The sequence below is a fragment of the Indicator indicator genome, chromosome 17 (assembly GCF_027791375.1).
Source record: "Indicator indicator isolate 239-I01 chromosome 17, UM_Iind_1.1, whole genome shotgun sequence".
Classification (NCBI taxonomy): Eukaryota; Metazoa; Chordata; class Aves; order Piciformes; family Indicatoridae; genus Indicator; species Indicator indicator.
The window spans coordinates 11,200,304-11,219,227 of NC_072026.1; the positions used below are offsets into that span (position 1 = coordinate 11,200,304).

The 18,924-nt window shown below is 40.1% G+C and overlaps 1 protein-coding gene across 2 annotated transcripts in view; it reads left to right on the forward strand.

Moving 5' to 3' along the window:
* Nucleotides 1-18,924, forward strand: part of GRIA3 (glutamate ionotropic receptor AMPA type subunit 3) — a 149,588-nt gene that overhangs the window by 64,754 nt on the left and 65,910 nt on the right. For both annotated transcript variants that reach the window (XM_054388429.1, XM_054388427.1), the window contains exon 4: nucleotides 887-1,074. In XM_054388429.1, the coding sequence (XP_054244404.1) occupies nucleotides 887-1,074 (188 nt within the window). The remainder of the gene's footprint in view (nucleotides 1-886; nucleotides 1,075-18,924) is intronic.

Genomic DNA, 18,924 nt, shown 5'->3' on the forward strand with positions numbered 1-18,924 from the left:
CCTGGTTGTCATAGAACAGTTTATTGTTGATCCAGTATGTTGATGTGTTTGTGTGTGTGAAGACGTTCTGAGCTTCTCAGATCTGGCTTTGGGTAAGAAATTCATGGCATGGCTAAGTGATTGGACTGAAAGTTTTGCAAATAAATTATCTGGACAGAAACACAGCTCACAGGAATGTTTCTGTACAAAGAAACTCCACTGGAAATGCCTGTGTGTGCTTGAAGGTGGTGACCTCTGTCTTTGATTGACATCCACCCAGATTTGAAACAATTAGAATTATTCAAAATGTGGAATCTCCTGAATCAAAGCAGGTAATTCACCAAATTCCCAGCTACATGACGGGAAGGAGATTTACCATTCCAAATTCCACCACCTTTCATTTAGGAACTTGAATTGAGTAGCAGTAAAATATTTTCCAGTGGTTTGTGGCTCCAATGACCAGCACAATGATTTAATTAGCATTCTTGTGCAGTGCTTGGATCTTTGCCAGTTAATGACCCATTGCTGCAGTCTGCACAGTCCCTTCTGTCCGGCTCTCCAGCCTGATGGACTTCTGCCCAAGTAATGGCTGCAGGCTCCTCTTCCCAGCTGGCACAGACCCCAGCAGGACCATAAACATCCCTGAGAGGATCATAATATGATATATTGGACAGATACACCTCACAGTAATATACCGCTGAGCAATTCTGCTGAGATCAGTGACTCTGGATGTGACAAAGCTGAAAGAAGAAGCTGGTCCCTGCACTGCTTTCTCAAGTAATGAAGCACTTGCAGGCTATCAGCTCCTCTGTGTCCCAAGTGTTTGTGAAGCCTTTGTCAAACATTCAAAACAGTTTTTATGTTTTGTTCTGTTTTTAAATGGTTTCATTGTCTCTTCCCTGTACAGGATTTTCCATTCTTCAGGCGATTATGGAAGCAGCAGTACAGAACAACTGGCAAGTGACAGCCAGATCTGTAGGAAGCATAAAGGATGTTCAAGAGTTCAGAAGAATCATAGAGGAGATGGACAGACGACAGGAAAAAAGATATTTAATTGACTGTGAAGTAGACAGAATCAACACCATTTTGGAACAGGTATATGCTTTTCAGAAGTTGTGATCTCTTTGTGATTAAAGTTTCCAGAAACTTCCATCTCTAAAAACTAATTAAATCTCCATTGAGATGTGAATCCTAACAACTGGCTGGTTACCTATGACAATTAAAATGCCTCAGTGATGCTCATAGTTGGTGACAGCACTTACATGTAACCTACTAGGAAAGGAAATGTCTCTGTGATACTTTTTTTCCCAAATGTTAATAATGAATTATTTTTAAGTAGGTTAAGAACCCAAAACCTCGGCTGCAGGAGTAACATTACTGGCATCAGGGCTACTTGTAGGAATTGCAAGACAGGTGCAGTTTGTTAAGTGGAACATGAAACAAGAAATAAAAAGCCAGTGAAGTAGTTTTGAATCATCTTAAAGAATTCCCAAATGAAAATCTTACTAATGAAAAATTCAGCTGGTAGTCCAAACATTTCATTTGCACTTTTTGGTACATAAAGCTCTTCCCTCTGCACAGCCAGTGCTGTTGACAGCCTTAAATTGTGGTAATAGAGTCTAAATACCTTTATTAGGAAAGATGCACTTCTAGGTGGCTGGTTTGTGACTGCATGGCATTCCCAGTGCTTGCTTTGCCCCAGAGGAATGACCATGTCTTCTGGCCATCCCAGGGTGCTACCCAGAATGTCTGCACCACTGGTCGTGCTGTGATGTGTGCTCAAAGAGGTGTAGTAACAGACACACATCACAGGCAGCAGAAGCAGGACAGTTCCCTGCTGCTTGTGCTCACAGCAAAGTTGATGTTGGTATGGAACCAAATCCATGCTGCTTGTTTATTCATAGGCATGTGGGAATTCACTTACATTAAGACCAAAAAAGCCTCTGATTATTGCCACTTCCTAAATTTAACTGTGGATTTATAGCATGGAATAGATAAAAGAAGCATTTAAATTTCCTGAAGCATTAGCATATCTCTTAGAAATGTTGTACTGTAAATTAGTCACAAACTGACCTTGCTGGTGTGCACCCTGGGAAATGAAGAAGATACAGTCACTGAGCTCCAGCTCAAAGGTTTCAGTTCTTGTCAAGCCTTGAGGTGTATCATCAGTCTGCAGGGACTGAATCACTGTAGTCACAGCCAGGTCACACAAGTGCTGGTTGCAGGAAGGTACTCGAGAGAACGGAGCACAAGGCAACGCTAGTCGGCAACTGACAGGCAGCATGGTCGAGATGCTCACAGACACCACTGCATTTCACATGGCATCTTTAGTCAGTATGGTGAATGCTTTTCTCAGGGAAATCATACAGCAAAATGTAAGAAACTTCTTTTCTCCTTTTTTATTTTTAATTTTCATTTCTCATGTTTTTGCAAAAGATGCAAAACACCATACCCACAGCCCACTCTGATGATGCAGGAGACCACTCCTCAGCCATGTTTCAACAGCTCTTTGGGCACACTCTCAGTGGGGAACAGGTCTTTTGTTTGATCTTTCTAACTGTTTACATTTTGTTTTCTCATTTTCTTATGTTGTGCAACTGAGGGGAAAAAAAAAGAAAAAAAAATTAAACCATTCCACTACCTAAAGTGAAAGCTCTAAACCAAGCAAACCATAGAGCAAAAATCTGGCGAACTCTTTTCTGATGTAAGCATTCTAAATTCAGACCTAGTGAAGCTGTAGTTTTATTAAATGTTTGATTCAGCTTTCTATCAATGTCATTAACATCTGTGTACATAAGGATTTGCTGCTGCTGGAGCCTCCAAACTCTACAGTGCACTGTACACTACTCCAACTTTTGCACAATTATAGCTTTTCTACTGTCATCATTGGTTCATATGTAGCCCATCTCTATATAGTTAAATTATTCTTTTTCTGTATTATGCCCATTGTATGTCTTTTGAACTTCATTTACACAAAATTGTGGCACTTCCCTGAAATCTTTACTCCAAGTTATCGCAAATATTTCTAAAATACCTTTAAGTTTTCTTGCAGATGGGTTTTAGGACTCTGTCAAGCATTTTGAGGCAATCAGTTGAGTTGTCCAGTGTTTCACAACCAAATCCTGCAGACATTTTCACACATAAATACTGTGTCGTATATGTCACCCTGTTGATGTAATATGGCTGTTTCTACTTCATTTCATTGAAGATGCTCATCAGCAACATTGTTTGAATGTGCAGTATCAAAAATGGATTTAGAACTTTTTTATTAGGAAACCAAACTAGACAGTAAATCAAATGAAATACAACACTCAGAGATAAATACTCTGGTTGTAATGATGTCTTTTTAGTAGTCTAGCAAGATTTGTCCATTTATGCAGGACTTGTTTATGAGATTTGTCCCTTTTATTTTACTGGGACCATTCACTTGACAAAGAATTGTCCAAGCAGATCCTAGGGTGGTGCCTCTGGTGCTAAAAATAGCTTCTGGCAACAGTTTCTAGAAGTTGTATTTTCATGTGATACTGAAAAGCAACAATCTAAGTTTCTGGAGGGAAAGTCAGTAATGGAGGACTCTGGGCTGATACCTGAATAATTTTTGGTTTTATTTCCATCTCCTCTGCTTACCTTGTTATCTTCTCATAAACTAGTTTTTAAAATATCTCACAACTATGCGTGGTACTTAAATCCAGGCAGCCAGTTTGCTCAAGGGAGTGGTGAGTTGTCTTCGTTTTGCCCAACTGTGCTTGCTGATAGCACACCATTGAGGGGAAAGATAAACCTGGATTTGCATATTTCACATCTAGCATTTTATTGCAGTTTAGGAAGTTAAATCTGTGCTTTGTGTAGAGTCTAGAAAGTCTGCTCAGCTAAGAGGTGGTAACTACAGAACATGTTGACAGCATCCTGACCGCAGGATGGCAGATGGCTTTGAACTGCTTTTTCCCAGTGAGATCAAGGGGAAGCCAAGACTGTCCTACAGAGGATTGACATACCCTGCCTCAGCCCAACTGCCTTTCCATCCCTCTCCCTTTGTTGGCCTCATCAGGAGCATATCTTCTAAAGTCAGTCCTCCCTTCACCTTCCAGGAGTGGTCATAGAGTCACAGAATGGTAGGGGTCAGAAGGGACCTCTGGAGAACATCTAGTCCAATGTCCCTGCTAACACAAATACATCTAGGACAGGTTGCACAGGAACGTGTCCAAGTGGGTTTTGAAAGTCTCCAGAGACAGACACTCTGAAGCCTCTTCAGGCAGCCTGTTCCAGTGCTTCATCATCCTCAAAGTAAAGAAGTTTCTCTTTAAGTTCAAGTAAAACTTCCTGTGTTCTAGTTTGTACTCATTGTCCCTTGCCCTATCACTGGCCACCACTGAGAAGAGCCTAGTCTTATCTTTGTGACCTGCACCCTTTAGATATTTATATGGATTTATAAGATCCCCTCTCAGTCTTCTCTTTTCCAGGCTGAAGAGTGCCAGGTCTCTCAGCCACTCTTTGTAAGAGAGATGCTCCAGTCCCCTAATCACCTTCGTGGCCCTCTGTTGGACTCTCTCCAGTAGTTTCCTGTCCTTCTTGAACTGGACACAATACTCACTAGGGCAGAGCAGAGTTCACAGAGAACCTTCCTTGATCTGCTGAGCACACTCTTCTTCATGCACCCCAGAATACCTTTGGCTTTCTTGGCCACAAAAGCACATTTGCTGACTTATAGCAAACTTCTTGTCCACCTGTAGGAAGATAGCATTCCCAAGTCCTTCTCTGCAGAGCTGCTTTTGAGCAGGTCAATCCCTAACCTGAACTGATGCATGAGGTTTTTGGTTCCCAAGTGCAAGACTTTACAGAGTTCTTCCTCTCTTCAGAGAGGGGGTTTACTGTGGTTGCTATGGGTTTGTGTGGCACCTGCTATTTGATTTTCTCAGGAACAGCAGCAGTGTTTTCCAGTGACCCTGGATTTCAGAAACTTAAATAGGACTTATTCAAGAGCAAAAGGAATGGCAGAAATAAACAGACTGTAAACCACTAAACAGTCTACACACGTGCTGAGTTTGCTATCAGACTTTTGGGCTCTTGGCCAGGCCATTCAGCAAGCTTGTCAGTTCTCTGCTCCAGAAACTACATATCATGGCTTTGTGTTAGTGCTTGGACTGAATAAGAGTGACCCCTTCTCCTGTATCAGTCTGGCCAGTGTGTGCAGTTTTCTTCCTTTGATGCTTTTTTTCAAACCAGGGTATACCTCTCCTCCAAAAATGTGGGCTTATATAAAGAAAATTACACATCTAAGGATTTTCTTCAGAGACTTCAGGTTCTGCTAAAATATTCTGTACCTTCCTCCAGTGACATGCAGATGTGTGAGTCAGTGACTTCAAATACTCCATGTGCCTTTAGCACCTGGCACATCTGTATGTCCCTTTATTTCCAAGATCTGAAACCTGTCATGGGAAGTACTTCTCTTCTCAGAACTGGCTGTGCCCAGGATAGGGTCTCCTCCAGCAGTTTCCCCCTTGTATGCAAAGGTAAGGTAGGGAAGAGAGGTCACCTCAGTTTCTACTCTCCACTGGTAATCTGGTTTGTGCCAGGCTTCACTTTGTAGTGGTTTCATTCCCCTTCTAGAGAATCTTGTGATGGGCCTCTTGTATTGAGTCCTCTGGCCCTGTGTCTTCAGCTTCAGAGTAAGGGCAAGCAGAGAGATTAATAATTATTCAGTAAGTTACCACCTGCTTGTTTGTGTGCCCTATAGTTCTATAACCACTGAGCTTGTGGATCCATATCCCTCCTTGTGCAACAAAACTATATCCAATTTAATCATCTAGTGGCCTCTCAAGCATACAGATAGCAACACTTATGTCATGCAAAATTCATAAGCTCCCCACACTTCTTGTCCCTTGATGCTAAAATATTCCAGTATTCCTTCACAGATAGATATAAAATTTTGTTCTCATAAACAGAAGAACATTTCCTTCTGAGAACTAACAGTAAGCTTTAGCCTGTTCAACCATGTATTGAGAGACATGTTTTTGAGTCAAGAAATATGTTTTTTCTTATTCCCAGGATAACAAGCTGTTTTTCAGAGTAGAGTGGCTTTATGTCCATTTAGAAGAAAATCTCCTGAGGGAAAATAAGGAGGAAGAAACCCCATTCAGGATCAAAATGGTGAAACTTTACAAAAGGCCTGTTTATTCCAGAGACTGCATGCTTTTATCAAAAGTATGCTATCTCCAAGTGTAGTCATAAAGGTTAGCCTCCAAGGCAGCATCTGTATTGAGTGGAAGCATCTCACAAAGCAGAAGCAATATTACAGTAGAGAATGCAGTCCCCAAAAGTTTACAATGACAGTCAGGCTGTCAAAGAAGGCTTGCAGTAAAACGTCTGTAGGATTAGGAAGGGTAATCTGATTGACTGAACTCTGTCCAGTGCAGGCGCTGGCTGTGACTTCACCTTTGAGACTGAAATCTGGAGATTAGGAAGATGGTCTGCAGGGTTTAAGTGCTTCAGCCCTCCGCAGAACTGTTCAGGTCTCATAGGAGTGTGCTCATTGCACAACTGCTTTCACTTTTGGGATGTCATAAGAATGAATATAGAACTGCAGTATTCACTTGACCAGTAATTAAAAACAACGATAAGGAAGAATGGGAGCTGAAAAGTCAATGCCACTTTCATGTAAGCTTCCTGGTTTGTCTTTCATTCTGAACAGTCTGGCATGGGTTTGCTGGTATTCTCTGTAGCAATTGAAAATATAATAACTGCCTATAAACACAGTGGGGCACTTGAGGAAGGAGCAGAGCTACAAGTACCTTCAGATTCTTCTTTGCTTATGAACCCCAGTAAGGCTGTGTCCTCTGAAGGTACTGCACTGCGTAGAGCACAGCCTCCAGAGCACCATGTCCCTGCCACAGTCTCCAGGGCTCCATGCCACAGCCCAATTTTATCCTCTGTGTACAGCTGTGTAGAGCAGAGGAGGGGTTCAAATGAAGCTCCAAGAGAGTATCTGATATGTACAGTGTTGGGTAATGTCACTCAGAAACTGGTACAGTTTATTTTTATGCATTCAATTAACTAGAAACTTAAAATTTAGGACATTTTTTCATTAGGTGCCCATGGGTATTGCTGAAACCAGCATCTAAAGCAGAATGAAAGGTCATTCTTTCCCTTCACATCAGAGACTTTCAGCAGCTCACAGGTCCGTATTGGGAGGAAAGGGGAATTACTTGGGTCAGCTACCCTCAGGACTGTTGCTAGTGGAAGGTAAGTAAAAAATGGACATATGTCAAAAGTGACAACTCAGTCTGCCTTAAAGGGCCTGCTCCTATCAGCTGTAAAATTAATAAATGGCCAGAGATGGATTGCTGAAGCAGAGAGAAGTAACATCTGGGGCTAATCTACCCCACACAGAGCACCATTCACACATACCTAAGGAGAGATTTTCTAGCTTGTAAATAGTAACATCTCTCCAAAGCCATCATCCAAACTTCATAAAGCAAGGCAGGTTCCAAATGACAGGAATTTAACAGAGTATTACTCATCCGGCAGAATGACTGAGGTAATGGCACACAAAGCTTAAAAGTGTTCAAAAGATGTTAAAGCACAGTTTTAAATGTATCTGATCAGTACTAATCATAATAATTAATACAAAAACATCTGAGGGTAAATGTGCAAGCTGCTGTGTGTAGAAGACTGCTGCTGAGCAGCTCTGGTTTCTTATGCCAGAGGCAGATGAACCTGAAGTCACCATTAGAGTTTTTATTTTGCTGTGATAGTAGCAATTCCTCTGTTTATGTTTTATGGTAATTCATGGGGTATAAGTGCACACCCCAATGCACACTCATTTTGATCTTCTGTATATTTTTACAACGCTTGTAGTATGCTTTTATGCAATTGCAGGCATATTTGTGTGGTAACCTCTGCAACGCCATTGAATGCAGAGAGGCAAAGTCTGCAAGTCAACCATTATCCTGAACTTTATCCTGGAGATAATATTTTGATGGATACATAGTGCTCAGAGGGAGATTGTATTTGCTTTGAACCTCAGTTAATAGGTAGCTGTAAAAGCACAATTTGCCATGTAGTTCACTTTTTGTTGCATTTTTATTTTGGTGCATAGAATTTGTGCCTGTGTGTTTGCCCTCAGAAAGCCCTCTGAGGGTCCCTGTCATTATTTAGCCTGTGTCCACATCATGTGAGCTGCGTCTGCAGTTGACACTGGTTGTTACCCTTGTTGACAGTCTCAGGAGAAAAGTTGAGCCTAAGGGCCATTTGCAATAGCCTCTGACTTCTGCATTTGATGTACTTTGGAAGCAGATGTACACAATGAGGCTTCTCATGCCGTACCTGGTCTGCAGGGAGACGATTTGGTCTTTTGTTGGTTGTACTGCTATTTTTCAAAAGCAACATTCACAAGAAATCTTTCAAAGATAGAGAGTATTTGAGGGAAAGGAAATGCTGGCTGGAATTTGCTGACCATGTGATCTCCTGAGTTTTTTGTCCCACTGTATTTGTCCAGCTCTGGGAATCTTTGCCACCTCTTCTAAGCCCCTGGCTGGTTTTAAAATCCCTCATTCGCACATCTCTTCCAGTGTTGTATAGAAGTTACTTTGTTACAGTCCTATCATTTAATGTGGTTCTTTCTTCTCCTATAAAGGATAAACTCTTTCATCTTAGCAGACATTACCTTAATTTCTGCATCTGTCTCTCGAATAGTTTAATGCTTGAAACTCTGCTTCTAACCAAAGGCTTTCCTTAATTAGTTTCCAAGGCAACCATCTTGGCAACAATTCAGATGAACCAACTGCAGGGAGAGGAAGGAAACACACTATCAAAATGAATAGTAATAGCACAATACCACTGTGCAAACAGGCATTGTACATCACCAGTGACAGCATGATAGTTCTGGTGTCTCATAAGTTCATTTACAAGGGAAGAATTTCTACCTCAGTAGCAGAGAAACCGCACAAGAGCCTATGTCTGTGTTGCACAGCCGACTAAGCTGGGATTAATGGCTTTGGTGCGATATGAATCATGTCCCTGAGGGAGGAAAAGAACCACTGATGTTTTTCAGGGTCCCTCATCTACCAAAATGTTCCCAAATGCTTTTCATAGAGCACCCCGCTTCACAGAGCAAGACTTTCAGAGTAGGGACCACTCTACAGGGCTTTTTGAGCCTTAATTCTAGCAGCACAGTACATAAGTCACTAGCAATTGATAGCTACCGCCTAGTAGGGGGATGTCCCTAAATATGAGGTCCCTAAGTATCATCCAGAGCTATGGTACATTTTCTCAGGGCTACAGATGAGTTTGGATCATCTGTAATATGGCAAAGTCCCTCACTGCTTGCTATTATATGTTCATACATGATTCCTAACCCAGCTCCCTAACCCAGTGCAATTCCACTGGAGTCTCTAGAGCAGATTCAAGCTACCAGGGCAGCCTGGGTTCATTTTATAATGTATCAGGCTGTATATGTCATCAGCTAAACCTCAAATGCAAACTCATCCCACAGTGTTCAACCATTAAGATGGAAAACAGCATAACAATTTTAGAGGAAATTAAATTTCCCAGCCTGTATTACTAAATTAAATTTATTTGTGTCACACCATGCACAAGTAGGTGTACTGGCATATGTACTACTGGAAGCTCATTCTTCCAAAATATGTAATGAATAAAATTATCAATGATAGACATAGACCCTTAAAAATACCCCAAGTATCTTCTATCCTGGGAGAATGCATGTAAAGAATCAGAAAAGAAAAATATAGCTGTAACTTTATTACCTCATGTGAGTAAAATGGCTTCCCCTGCTGCATACACTAAGTCTAGTAAAAATAAATTAACTCCTCATAATCTCTTTCAGTTCATGGTTTATGCACCAAGTTATGGAGGGAATATTGCGGAGTGCTGTTTATAGTGAAACAGAATAAACCTTTCGAACTCCTTCAAAGCACTGAAAAGAGCAAACTGAATGCAATGCTAGTCACAATAAAGTACCATTTATAATATGAGGTATAAGAAAAGTAACCTTCCTTTCCTAGAGGAGGCTGCAGTGATTTATTTACCTTTTCTCAGTTTCATAGGGCATTTAAAAAGGAAAGGAATCACTCCAAAGGAAGGGGGGGGGGGAAGAATGGCTACTGTTCAGTGTTTTTCAGTCTGCTTGAAGGCAGTGCTCTGCAGAACAAAACCCCTTCCAAAAGATTCTCATGTGAGCATTGGGACTGAATTACTGAGACACTTCTGGGTTATATCCAAATAATAGTTTGAAGCGATCCTGACATGTAGTAATGGCTTACATAAGCAGAATTCTGTTTCCAGGGACTCATGTTCAATTCCAGGGAATAACACTGGGATTTTACTCTAGCGTATCGATGGGAAGCATGGAGATAACAGGAAATGTATATATTTTTAAAATGAAAACTGTGTGCCTCAGTTTACCTACTTTCTTCCTCTCTTCCTCCCAGTGGCTATACATCCTTTTATATTTTGAGCAGCTAAGAGTGAAGGAGTTTCATTTACCCTGTGGGGTATGGGAGGAGAAAATGAGCATTGTTTATGTTTGTCTGTGATTGCAAGAATGTACTCTTAAGAATATTCAGCTTACACCTTTCACTGAAACCCAAAAAGGAGCAGTTAGGTATCTTCTGCTGTGTCACAGGGGTTAGGCACACAATGCAAAGGGCACTAAAGGACTATTTGTTAATGATTTGCATATGCCTTCAAACTGTATGGCAGTGCTGAAGTATTTGTGATCTCTGCAGAAGATTTGGGAAACTAAGAATAAATATAAGATTACTATTAACAATAGTCTTTGTGACAGTGACTCTAGGTGTGAAACTTAGCAAAGGATGCTAGTCCAAAAGTCTGATAATGCTGAATTTGATATACCTGGTATAGCATACACAACTGCTGAGAAGCAAGGGGGTAGTGTAAGTAGAAAGGTTGTATGTGAAGTTGGAAATGAGGGTGTTATCATGACAGTACTGTGATATAAGAGGTAGGAGCTGTTTGAATCATAGAGTGAAGGAAATTTAATCATGAATGTTGCTAGAGAAGAGCAGTCAGCTCTAGCAGTGCAGCCAGCTACATGTTTCTGAGCTGAGAACTGACTAAGAAATGCCAGTGTCTTTTGAAAAGGTGGTTGTGTGTCACTGAAAAGCGTGTGATGGTTACTGAAAAGCTTATCTGTTGTGGAGCAGTTCACACAAATTCCTGTTGTTCTGGGCTCTCTAGAGTACCACAGCACAGGCAGCAGCAATACCTATTCACTCTCAAGTTAGCAAAACCTCTTGTCTCTTCTTAGAGTCAGTGAACTGAAGCGTAAGCAGCAGAAGATCTATTTCCACAGGGCCTTGACTGTCACTCATCCATGACACCCTTGACAGGGTTAGGTGCAAGATAAATGAATATTTCAGAATTTGTCAGAAGTAGTAGGGAGACAGGATACTGTGAGAGTCTTTCTCTGTGTACTTTTCCTATCAGCTAATAGAATTTTCAGTTTTCTTGGACTCAGGGACATCCATACAGAGAGACAGAAGTGCAAGCTTCCAAATACACTACCAAATCAGCTGTCTTCAAAAAACTTCATGCCAAAAAAAAAAATGTGTCAGATCAGAGAACATAACCCAAATTCCATCATGTCATGGCTGCAGACCTTCTGGTAGTATGTGATCTGAGAATGGTTATAGCCAAAAATGAGGGAAGAAGATAATGCTGAACCAGCAGATCCTGAAGTCGAAACCAGTGAGGAGAGTGCCATAGCATGGTTCATCAGTGTCTAATTAAAGCAGTTCTGGCACTCAACGCAGAAAGCTTATTGTGATTTCAAACTTCCTGTGCACGTTTGTTTTTCAGTTGTTTTCTGTGAGATCTGAAGCCTCTATGTGAAATTCCAGGTGAGTTTTGAAATTAAGATTTCACAGAAGCTTGAGAAAGTACCAAACCTCTGTGAAATTACCTTGGACGTAAAATCACCTCATTATGAATATTTTTCAAGGGAGGATATTTCTCAAAGAATATACTAGAACTGCATAGACAATTAAAATATTATCTCCTTCCTAAAACAACCTATGTGTGGAAATCACTGCTGCAAAGTAACATCTTTAATTAAGTCTATTTACTTCCCATAAATACAACTGAAAAAAAAACCCTCCAGAACACAGCTGGATTTTTACTTTATTAATCTCACTCAAGAAGCTACAAAATTCACTGATGAAAGATTTCTACAATGCATCTCTTCAGGGAAGCTCTCTGGGAACAGTATCTTCTCTTGAGAATATCTTGGCAAAATAAGGGGCAAAGAGCTCAGCAATTTTGAGTATGCCTTTTCATATGCTACAAAGAATTTTTGTTATATTTTTAATAACCTCCCATGTTCAATCTTGTTTTTAGTGCAATAGCTTCAAGTAATGCAGGGTAGCTTCAGTTTTGGTTGACTTTGACATGAAGGTCTTTGTACCCAGGGACATGACTTGCAAAGAGAGATGTAGTCCTGAGAAATATAACCTTGTTCTCATCTGTCTAAGCAAAGAAGAGATTTTGATACAAAGATAAGTTTATCTATTTCATTCAGCTTAAAGAGTAAATAATTGTGATTATGAATGCCAGTTACCAGGCATCATAAAAATCTTCATCTCAGTGTCCCCCAGGGTCTGATGTTTTACAGTTGAATATATACTGTAACAGTAACTATGCCAATGGATGGCTTTGTGAATCTGACAACGGTGCTAAATCACACCAAGGAAAATGAATTTAGGAAAATTGTCTCAGGGCACAGAAAATTCATGGAAAAGTTTGTCATCACATTGAAAGAACTTAGGAGAAAGCATCACACCCTCAGAACCTGCGTTGCAGTTTGTAATTTTTTTCCTAAGTAATTTCTAATGTAACCTTTTATGCACAAATTAAATGTGTATTCCACCACACGATCTTCAATCAGCAAATGTCAGATTAGTTATGGGAACAGAAAGTTTAGCCATATGGAGGGAGAATGAAATACAATGCAGCTTTCAGATGTTACATTTAATTACCCTCCAAGGACTAACAAGCACAACCATCATCTATCTGGAGACAGCCTAAAAGTAAGATTTTACTCTTGATGTGAGAGAGGCAAGGGAGAGAAGGGCAGAAGAAGGGGGACAGAGGGGAAAAAAAACCTGTAATAAAATGCATCAGAGGCATCTCAGATCCCTGCTCCCACCATGCATATTTTTGTCCCCTTCTTCTAGGAGATTCCTATTGTCTAGGAGATTATTTTCCATGAGAGATACATTGTGGAACAGCCAAAAGCTGTTTGTTTGAAGAATATTTTGTATGCCCAAATATATTATTTTGATACTTTACTGTAGAGGAAAGCAGGATTTTGTTTATGAGATGTAGTCACAAATACATGAGGTGGCAGTTGCAAGGAAATAAAATTCTTAGGTCCAAACACTGCAGAAAAAATACCAAATCAGGCAGCTGGGATTGTGTATGGGTTCGTGACATTCCCTAAAGGGCATGAAGCTGCTGAAATGGTGAATGCATTAATCGCAGCTATACACGCAGTTATTTTTATCTGCAACAAATACTACATGTGTGGAATCTTTATCTTAATCTTCATTTAATATTTAACTCAAATTTAATGTAGTAGTCATTTTTCATATAAATGAAATAATTGTTTACTGCATATTTTACAGCATCACAATCCCTGGTGGCCAGATTCCATTCCCATTAATACTAAGTGAAGAAATAAACCATCTTCCCTGGGTTTGCACTGCAATTACAATCCTTTTGCATGGGGAAGTCACTTCTACTGAATGTGGAAATGGCTTTCCTTCTGTGGAACTGAAGTCAGAAGTATCACTTGCTAGGCTCTGACAGACCACCCCTAGCTGTGAAGTATCTTTGGCCACCGCAGGATTGCATTTCCTTTTTAACCTTGTGTATTGGTGCTGGTGGTGTTGGTGTGATAAAAAGAGACAAAATCATGACACCAAAAAAAATCTGTTTTTTATAAGTTTGCTGAGGGAAGCTGGAGCTTTGCCTACTGTTTATAATCCTCAAAGGGAACTTGCATTTTCTGCAGGAGCATGTGTGTAAATTGGAAAACAGAGGGATGGGCTTTGCAGACAGTTAAATGGATCTACTGAGTTTACAGGGGATTTTCTTTTCACTGTGGCATCTGGTTAGACGAGGAAAATCCTGCTTGCATTTCAGGATAGCTTTTCTTTTCTATTCTCCTATTTATTGTACGCCTATCTGGAAAATTTACATGACAAGAAGTGACCTGTGCAAAGTAGACATAGTGAGGAGTGATTATGTATGGCTGTCAAATTGCACCTTCACACACATGGTAACCGTAGAGGGTCTGCAGAGTAGGAAAAAGACCAGGGAGAGGGATCTCTTCCAGCTGAAGGGCTTCTTCAGTTTCTTCTTTTGCTGGAGCAATAGAAACGGAGCTGACATGCTATAGGTTACAGATGCCACTCAAGATAAGCTAAACATCCTTGCTAACATACTGACAAGAACTTTTAGGGCCTTGACTTCAGCTTTTATTTGAACTAATTGGATTGTCACCCTGATACTCTGTTTCTCTACTTTCCTAAGTGTGTTCTGAAGACCAAATTAGCCAGTGCCACTGATCCAGTAGGGTGCTGCATTACAGGGCACAACTTTTCAGTCATTCAAACCAATATCAGGTTGGAGCTGCTCAGATCTGAGATAAGGTTTAAGTAACTCCATCTTCAGAACAGAAATGCTCTCACGAGGATAGTACTGGAGGGAAGACAGTGGACTCCACAACAATTTAAGCTTGCCAGACAGTTGCTGTGCATGATATCCATGTTGTTCACACAAAGTACTGATTGCTAATCCTGATGATGTTGTTGATTTTTTTTTTAACCTAAGTCCATTTATCTGTTTTTCTTGTTTGCTACTGAAAAGAAATAATTCTGCTATTGCTTCTGATATTGGCACAGTGCTTGAAGGCCAAGGTGTCATAATTGTATTGCTGTAGCAAGGTGTAAAGGCTCAACTGAAGGCAGCTATTCTTCTGTCCTCAGAAACTTACACATATACTTAAAAATAAGAAGACACAGTTGTTAAATGTAGGCTTTTTGCAAAAGTGGAACCCAAATTAATGCTTGAACAAACTTAAGAAAATCAACAAAATGCCTTTTTACTCCAAGCATATAGGAAATCTCTTTTTTTCTTGCTGTCTTTTTAAAACATGGGAAAGTATTGTTCTATACTTAAACTGCCTCATTGTTCCCAGGTGTGGTCAAAATGGAAAGAAACATTACAGCAGGTCAGATCTCTGCCTGTCATTCCATTTAAGTGGCATATTTCTGCCACTTGTTAAGTATGAAAAGCACAGTAAAAATCTTTAGACCCTCTTTGTGACAGTACTGCCTATCAGCATCAGTATTTTATGTTATGGAAAGATCTAATAGAGTCATAAAATATCATGGTTTTGAGGTATCATGGTTTTGAGGTATCATGGTTTCATGAGGTAGCCTTTACTTTTGTGATCTTTTATTTTCTTCTTGTTTTCATTTGTAAATAAAGGATGATACATAACTTTGACTAAACAGACTAAACTGACCAGATGGCAGTAGATTCAAATGAGGGGAAGATGAGTTCCCAACAGGTATTAATTGGACATGGTAGTTTTCTTTTCACTGCTGCCAAAGCTGTGATAGCTGCTTCTCTAGGTAAGAGTGTAAGCATATCCTCCTACCTTGTATTTTTCTAGGACTTCTAAATCAAAGCCCACAGAGGCAATAAGGTGGGTGTAAAAGTGGCTAAACTGCTGGGCTTGGAGGGTTGTAATCAGCAACACAAAGGCCAGCTGGATGCAAGTTACTATTTGGGGTACCCTGAAGCTACTGAGGTTAAAACTATTTAATCTCTCTGTTAATGATCTGAAGATTATGGGATGGAGTGCACTCATCAAGTTTGCAGATGGTGCCAGACTAGGAGTGTTTGGTACACCAGATGTGTGTTGCAAGTTGTGCTGCAATATTTTGACAGGCTGGTGAAGTGAACAGAAAGGAACCTCATGATCTTCAACAAAGGGCTGTGCAAAGCCCTGTGTCTGGGAAAGACTGAAACCATGCACCAGGAGAGACTTGATAGAGGCTTCCTGGCTGGAAAGCATCTCTGCAAAGAATCTTGGGGTCCTGGCAGACAAGTTGAGCACGAGCCAGCACTGCACTCACACAGCAGTGTGATGATTAAGGGACTGGGGCATCTGATGTGTAAAGAAAGGCTGAGAGAACTTTGGTTGCATAGCCTGGAGAGGAGAAAGCTTAGGGATAATATTAATAATGTCTCCCAAATACCTGATGGGAGGAATGAAGTAGGGCCTGAGTTTCAGAGTCTCAGTGGTGCCCAGTGACAAGACAAGAGGCAAGGGTACAAACTGAAGTGCAGGAAATTCTGTTTAGACATCAAAAGAGTCATTTTTACTCTGAGAATGGTCAGACACTGAAACAGGCTGCCCAAAGAGCTTGTGGAGTGTCTGTCTTTGGGACAGGATTGATGTGGTCCTGAGCAACCTACTATAGCTGCCCCTCCTTTAAGCTCAGGGGTTGGAGTAGTCAGTCTTTAGAGGCTCCTACCAAATTCATCTGTCATGTAATTTTCCTCCACCCAGAAAAGAAAAGCTCTCTTTCCTTTTATGAATCAGATACAACTATTGTTCACCTACACAGCCTGTTCTTACCATTCTAGTTCCTTGTTGAGTCCTTGGGGAAATATTCCAGCACAATCCCCAGATCTGTCTCCATCACTACTGCTTAAACCAGCTTCCCTGTCTTGACTTTCATACCAGAGTTCACCAGTCTCCATGAAATGTTCCTTTTACCTTTGACCCCAACATTTAATTTTCATGGCCAAAACCCACTGATCCATTATCTAGACTAGGATATAGCTGTGGCTGTAAATTCAGTAGGGAATAAGTCAAAGGGTAATGGAATAACTGTGAGGTTAGTAATAAAATTATTTTGCTTCCTCTCACTCTTTCCTCTTAGGTGTTGTGCAGTCTTTGAACTACATCATGAGAGAATCATAATTATTGCTTTAGAAATACCACAATGCTCCATACCAATTTAGTATTGGCCAGATAATCTCTAGAATGCTGTCTCCCAAAACTGTAAAGCTAAGGCAAAAAGGTGTAGTCTATTTATTATCGTGATGACTGATGCAGTGGAAACCAAGTTGTCTTTATGCTTTCATTCAAAAAATAACTTCTCCAGGCAAATGATAAACTAAAATGGACATTGCTGACTTAATCTCTCAAATCTGGCATATAGGTCTGTACTTCCAGTAAACCAGGTGCTGGCCAGCAGATCTGACTTGTATTTTAAAACCAGATACATTTTAATTATGCTCCCTTTAGATTTTTCTCTTAATGAATTGGAAATATACAAATAGTTAATTAAAAATACAAACTTTACTGGATTGTATATCAAAGCTGACATTATGATCTTCTTATCTACAAGGCAAGAATCATGTGGGATCGGAAGTCTGAAATATTTGTGACAGTTTGCAGGCATTTTTTCCTTCCTCCTTTGTTCAGTATAAAACCTTACAAGCTTTCCTTTCAGTCATGGTGAAAGCAATATTAAGTCATGGACATGAAACTTAGTAAAGACATGTAGCCCTGTGAAATCCTTGTCCTGTAATCCTAGCTTTCTATTCACCACTGGTGTTCAATATCCCACTTTCTATATAAGCTTCACAATATATAAGCAGTCAGCGAGATTTATTTGTTATACTCTTGTTTTCTCTCTTCATAAAAAAGCTTTATCCATCCCTTGGCTCCCCTAGGAGTAACACCGATGTCTGTGATTGCTTCTGTTGGACTCACTAATCCAGCAGCTCCTTTCAAGATGCTGGACAGTTTGTAGAAGGTGGAAAGTGAGGGAGTTGTGCCTATTAAGATTTAGGACAGCATGCATAGTGAATTTTAAAAACGTTGTTAAGATCCAGTTAAATAATTATGAGCTAACATGCTTGGTTGTGTGAGTAGAAATACTGGCAGGTCACTTCTGAAAGATGCTTTATGAATAAAAACTTGACTGTAGTATGTTGGACCTCTCCAGGGGCCTAAACAGTTGTTTCTCTTTGGTTTGGAGACATGACAACAGATGAGATGAAGTTGAGTCTGATCTATGCTAATGAGCCCTACATTTCCTATTTGCAGTATTGTTCCTGATGCCTGTAGCAGCTCCATGCATGTTTTTCTTCCAGCCTCTGACTTAATCTGGGCTATTTTTCTCTTAAATAAACACATTTCTGGATAGAAATGTAAAAGCCTTGTTACTTGTTATTAAGGTTAAAACAGCAAAGAGCATTGCTGATAAATAAGTTCTTTGTCTCTAACTTTTTAAAAGTATATCACTGCCTTTAAGGTGAAATTAAAACATACAGAGAATTCAGTATGCAAATAGCACACACACCAGATGATCTGAAGGAAGCCTGAACATTTCCATAGAAAACAAATGTGAGTGTAGGAAAGCAGATGCTTCCTACCAACAGAGTGTACAGACAGTTCTCAAGAGGACCTGAGCAGCAATTTATTTTCAGGCTGTTGGAAGTATGCAAATTCCTACAGAATTTAATGTGAATTTAAAAGAAATGGTGTCTATTAAGGACAAGACAACTGAAAGAGGCAATTGGGAACTTAATAATTTAATCAAGAACTTTAACAGGCTCAGCAGTATGTCTAATGTCAGTGACTCAAATGTCTAGTTTTAGTAAAAACCTAAGTGGTCATGTTGAAAAGCTATCTTTTAGAGTATGGCATTTGGAGTATTTATCTGTAGCCATGGGCAAGTAGGTTGGCATGGTGTATAGAGACTTTCAGCTGATTCTCCATCAAAAAGCATCATCTGCTCACTTGATCTGTTCCTAGGGTGTAGTCAGTGATGCAGCTGTGGTGTATTGCCATCATTAAGTTTGCAATTTTTAACTTTCGTT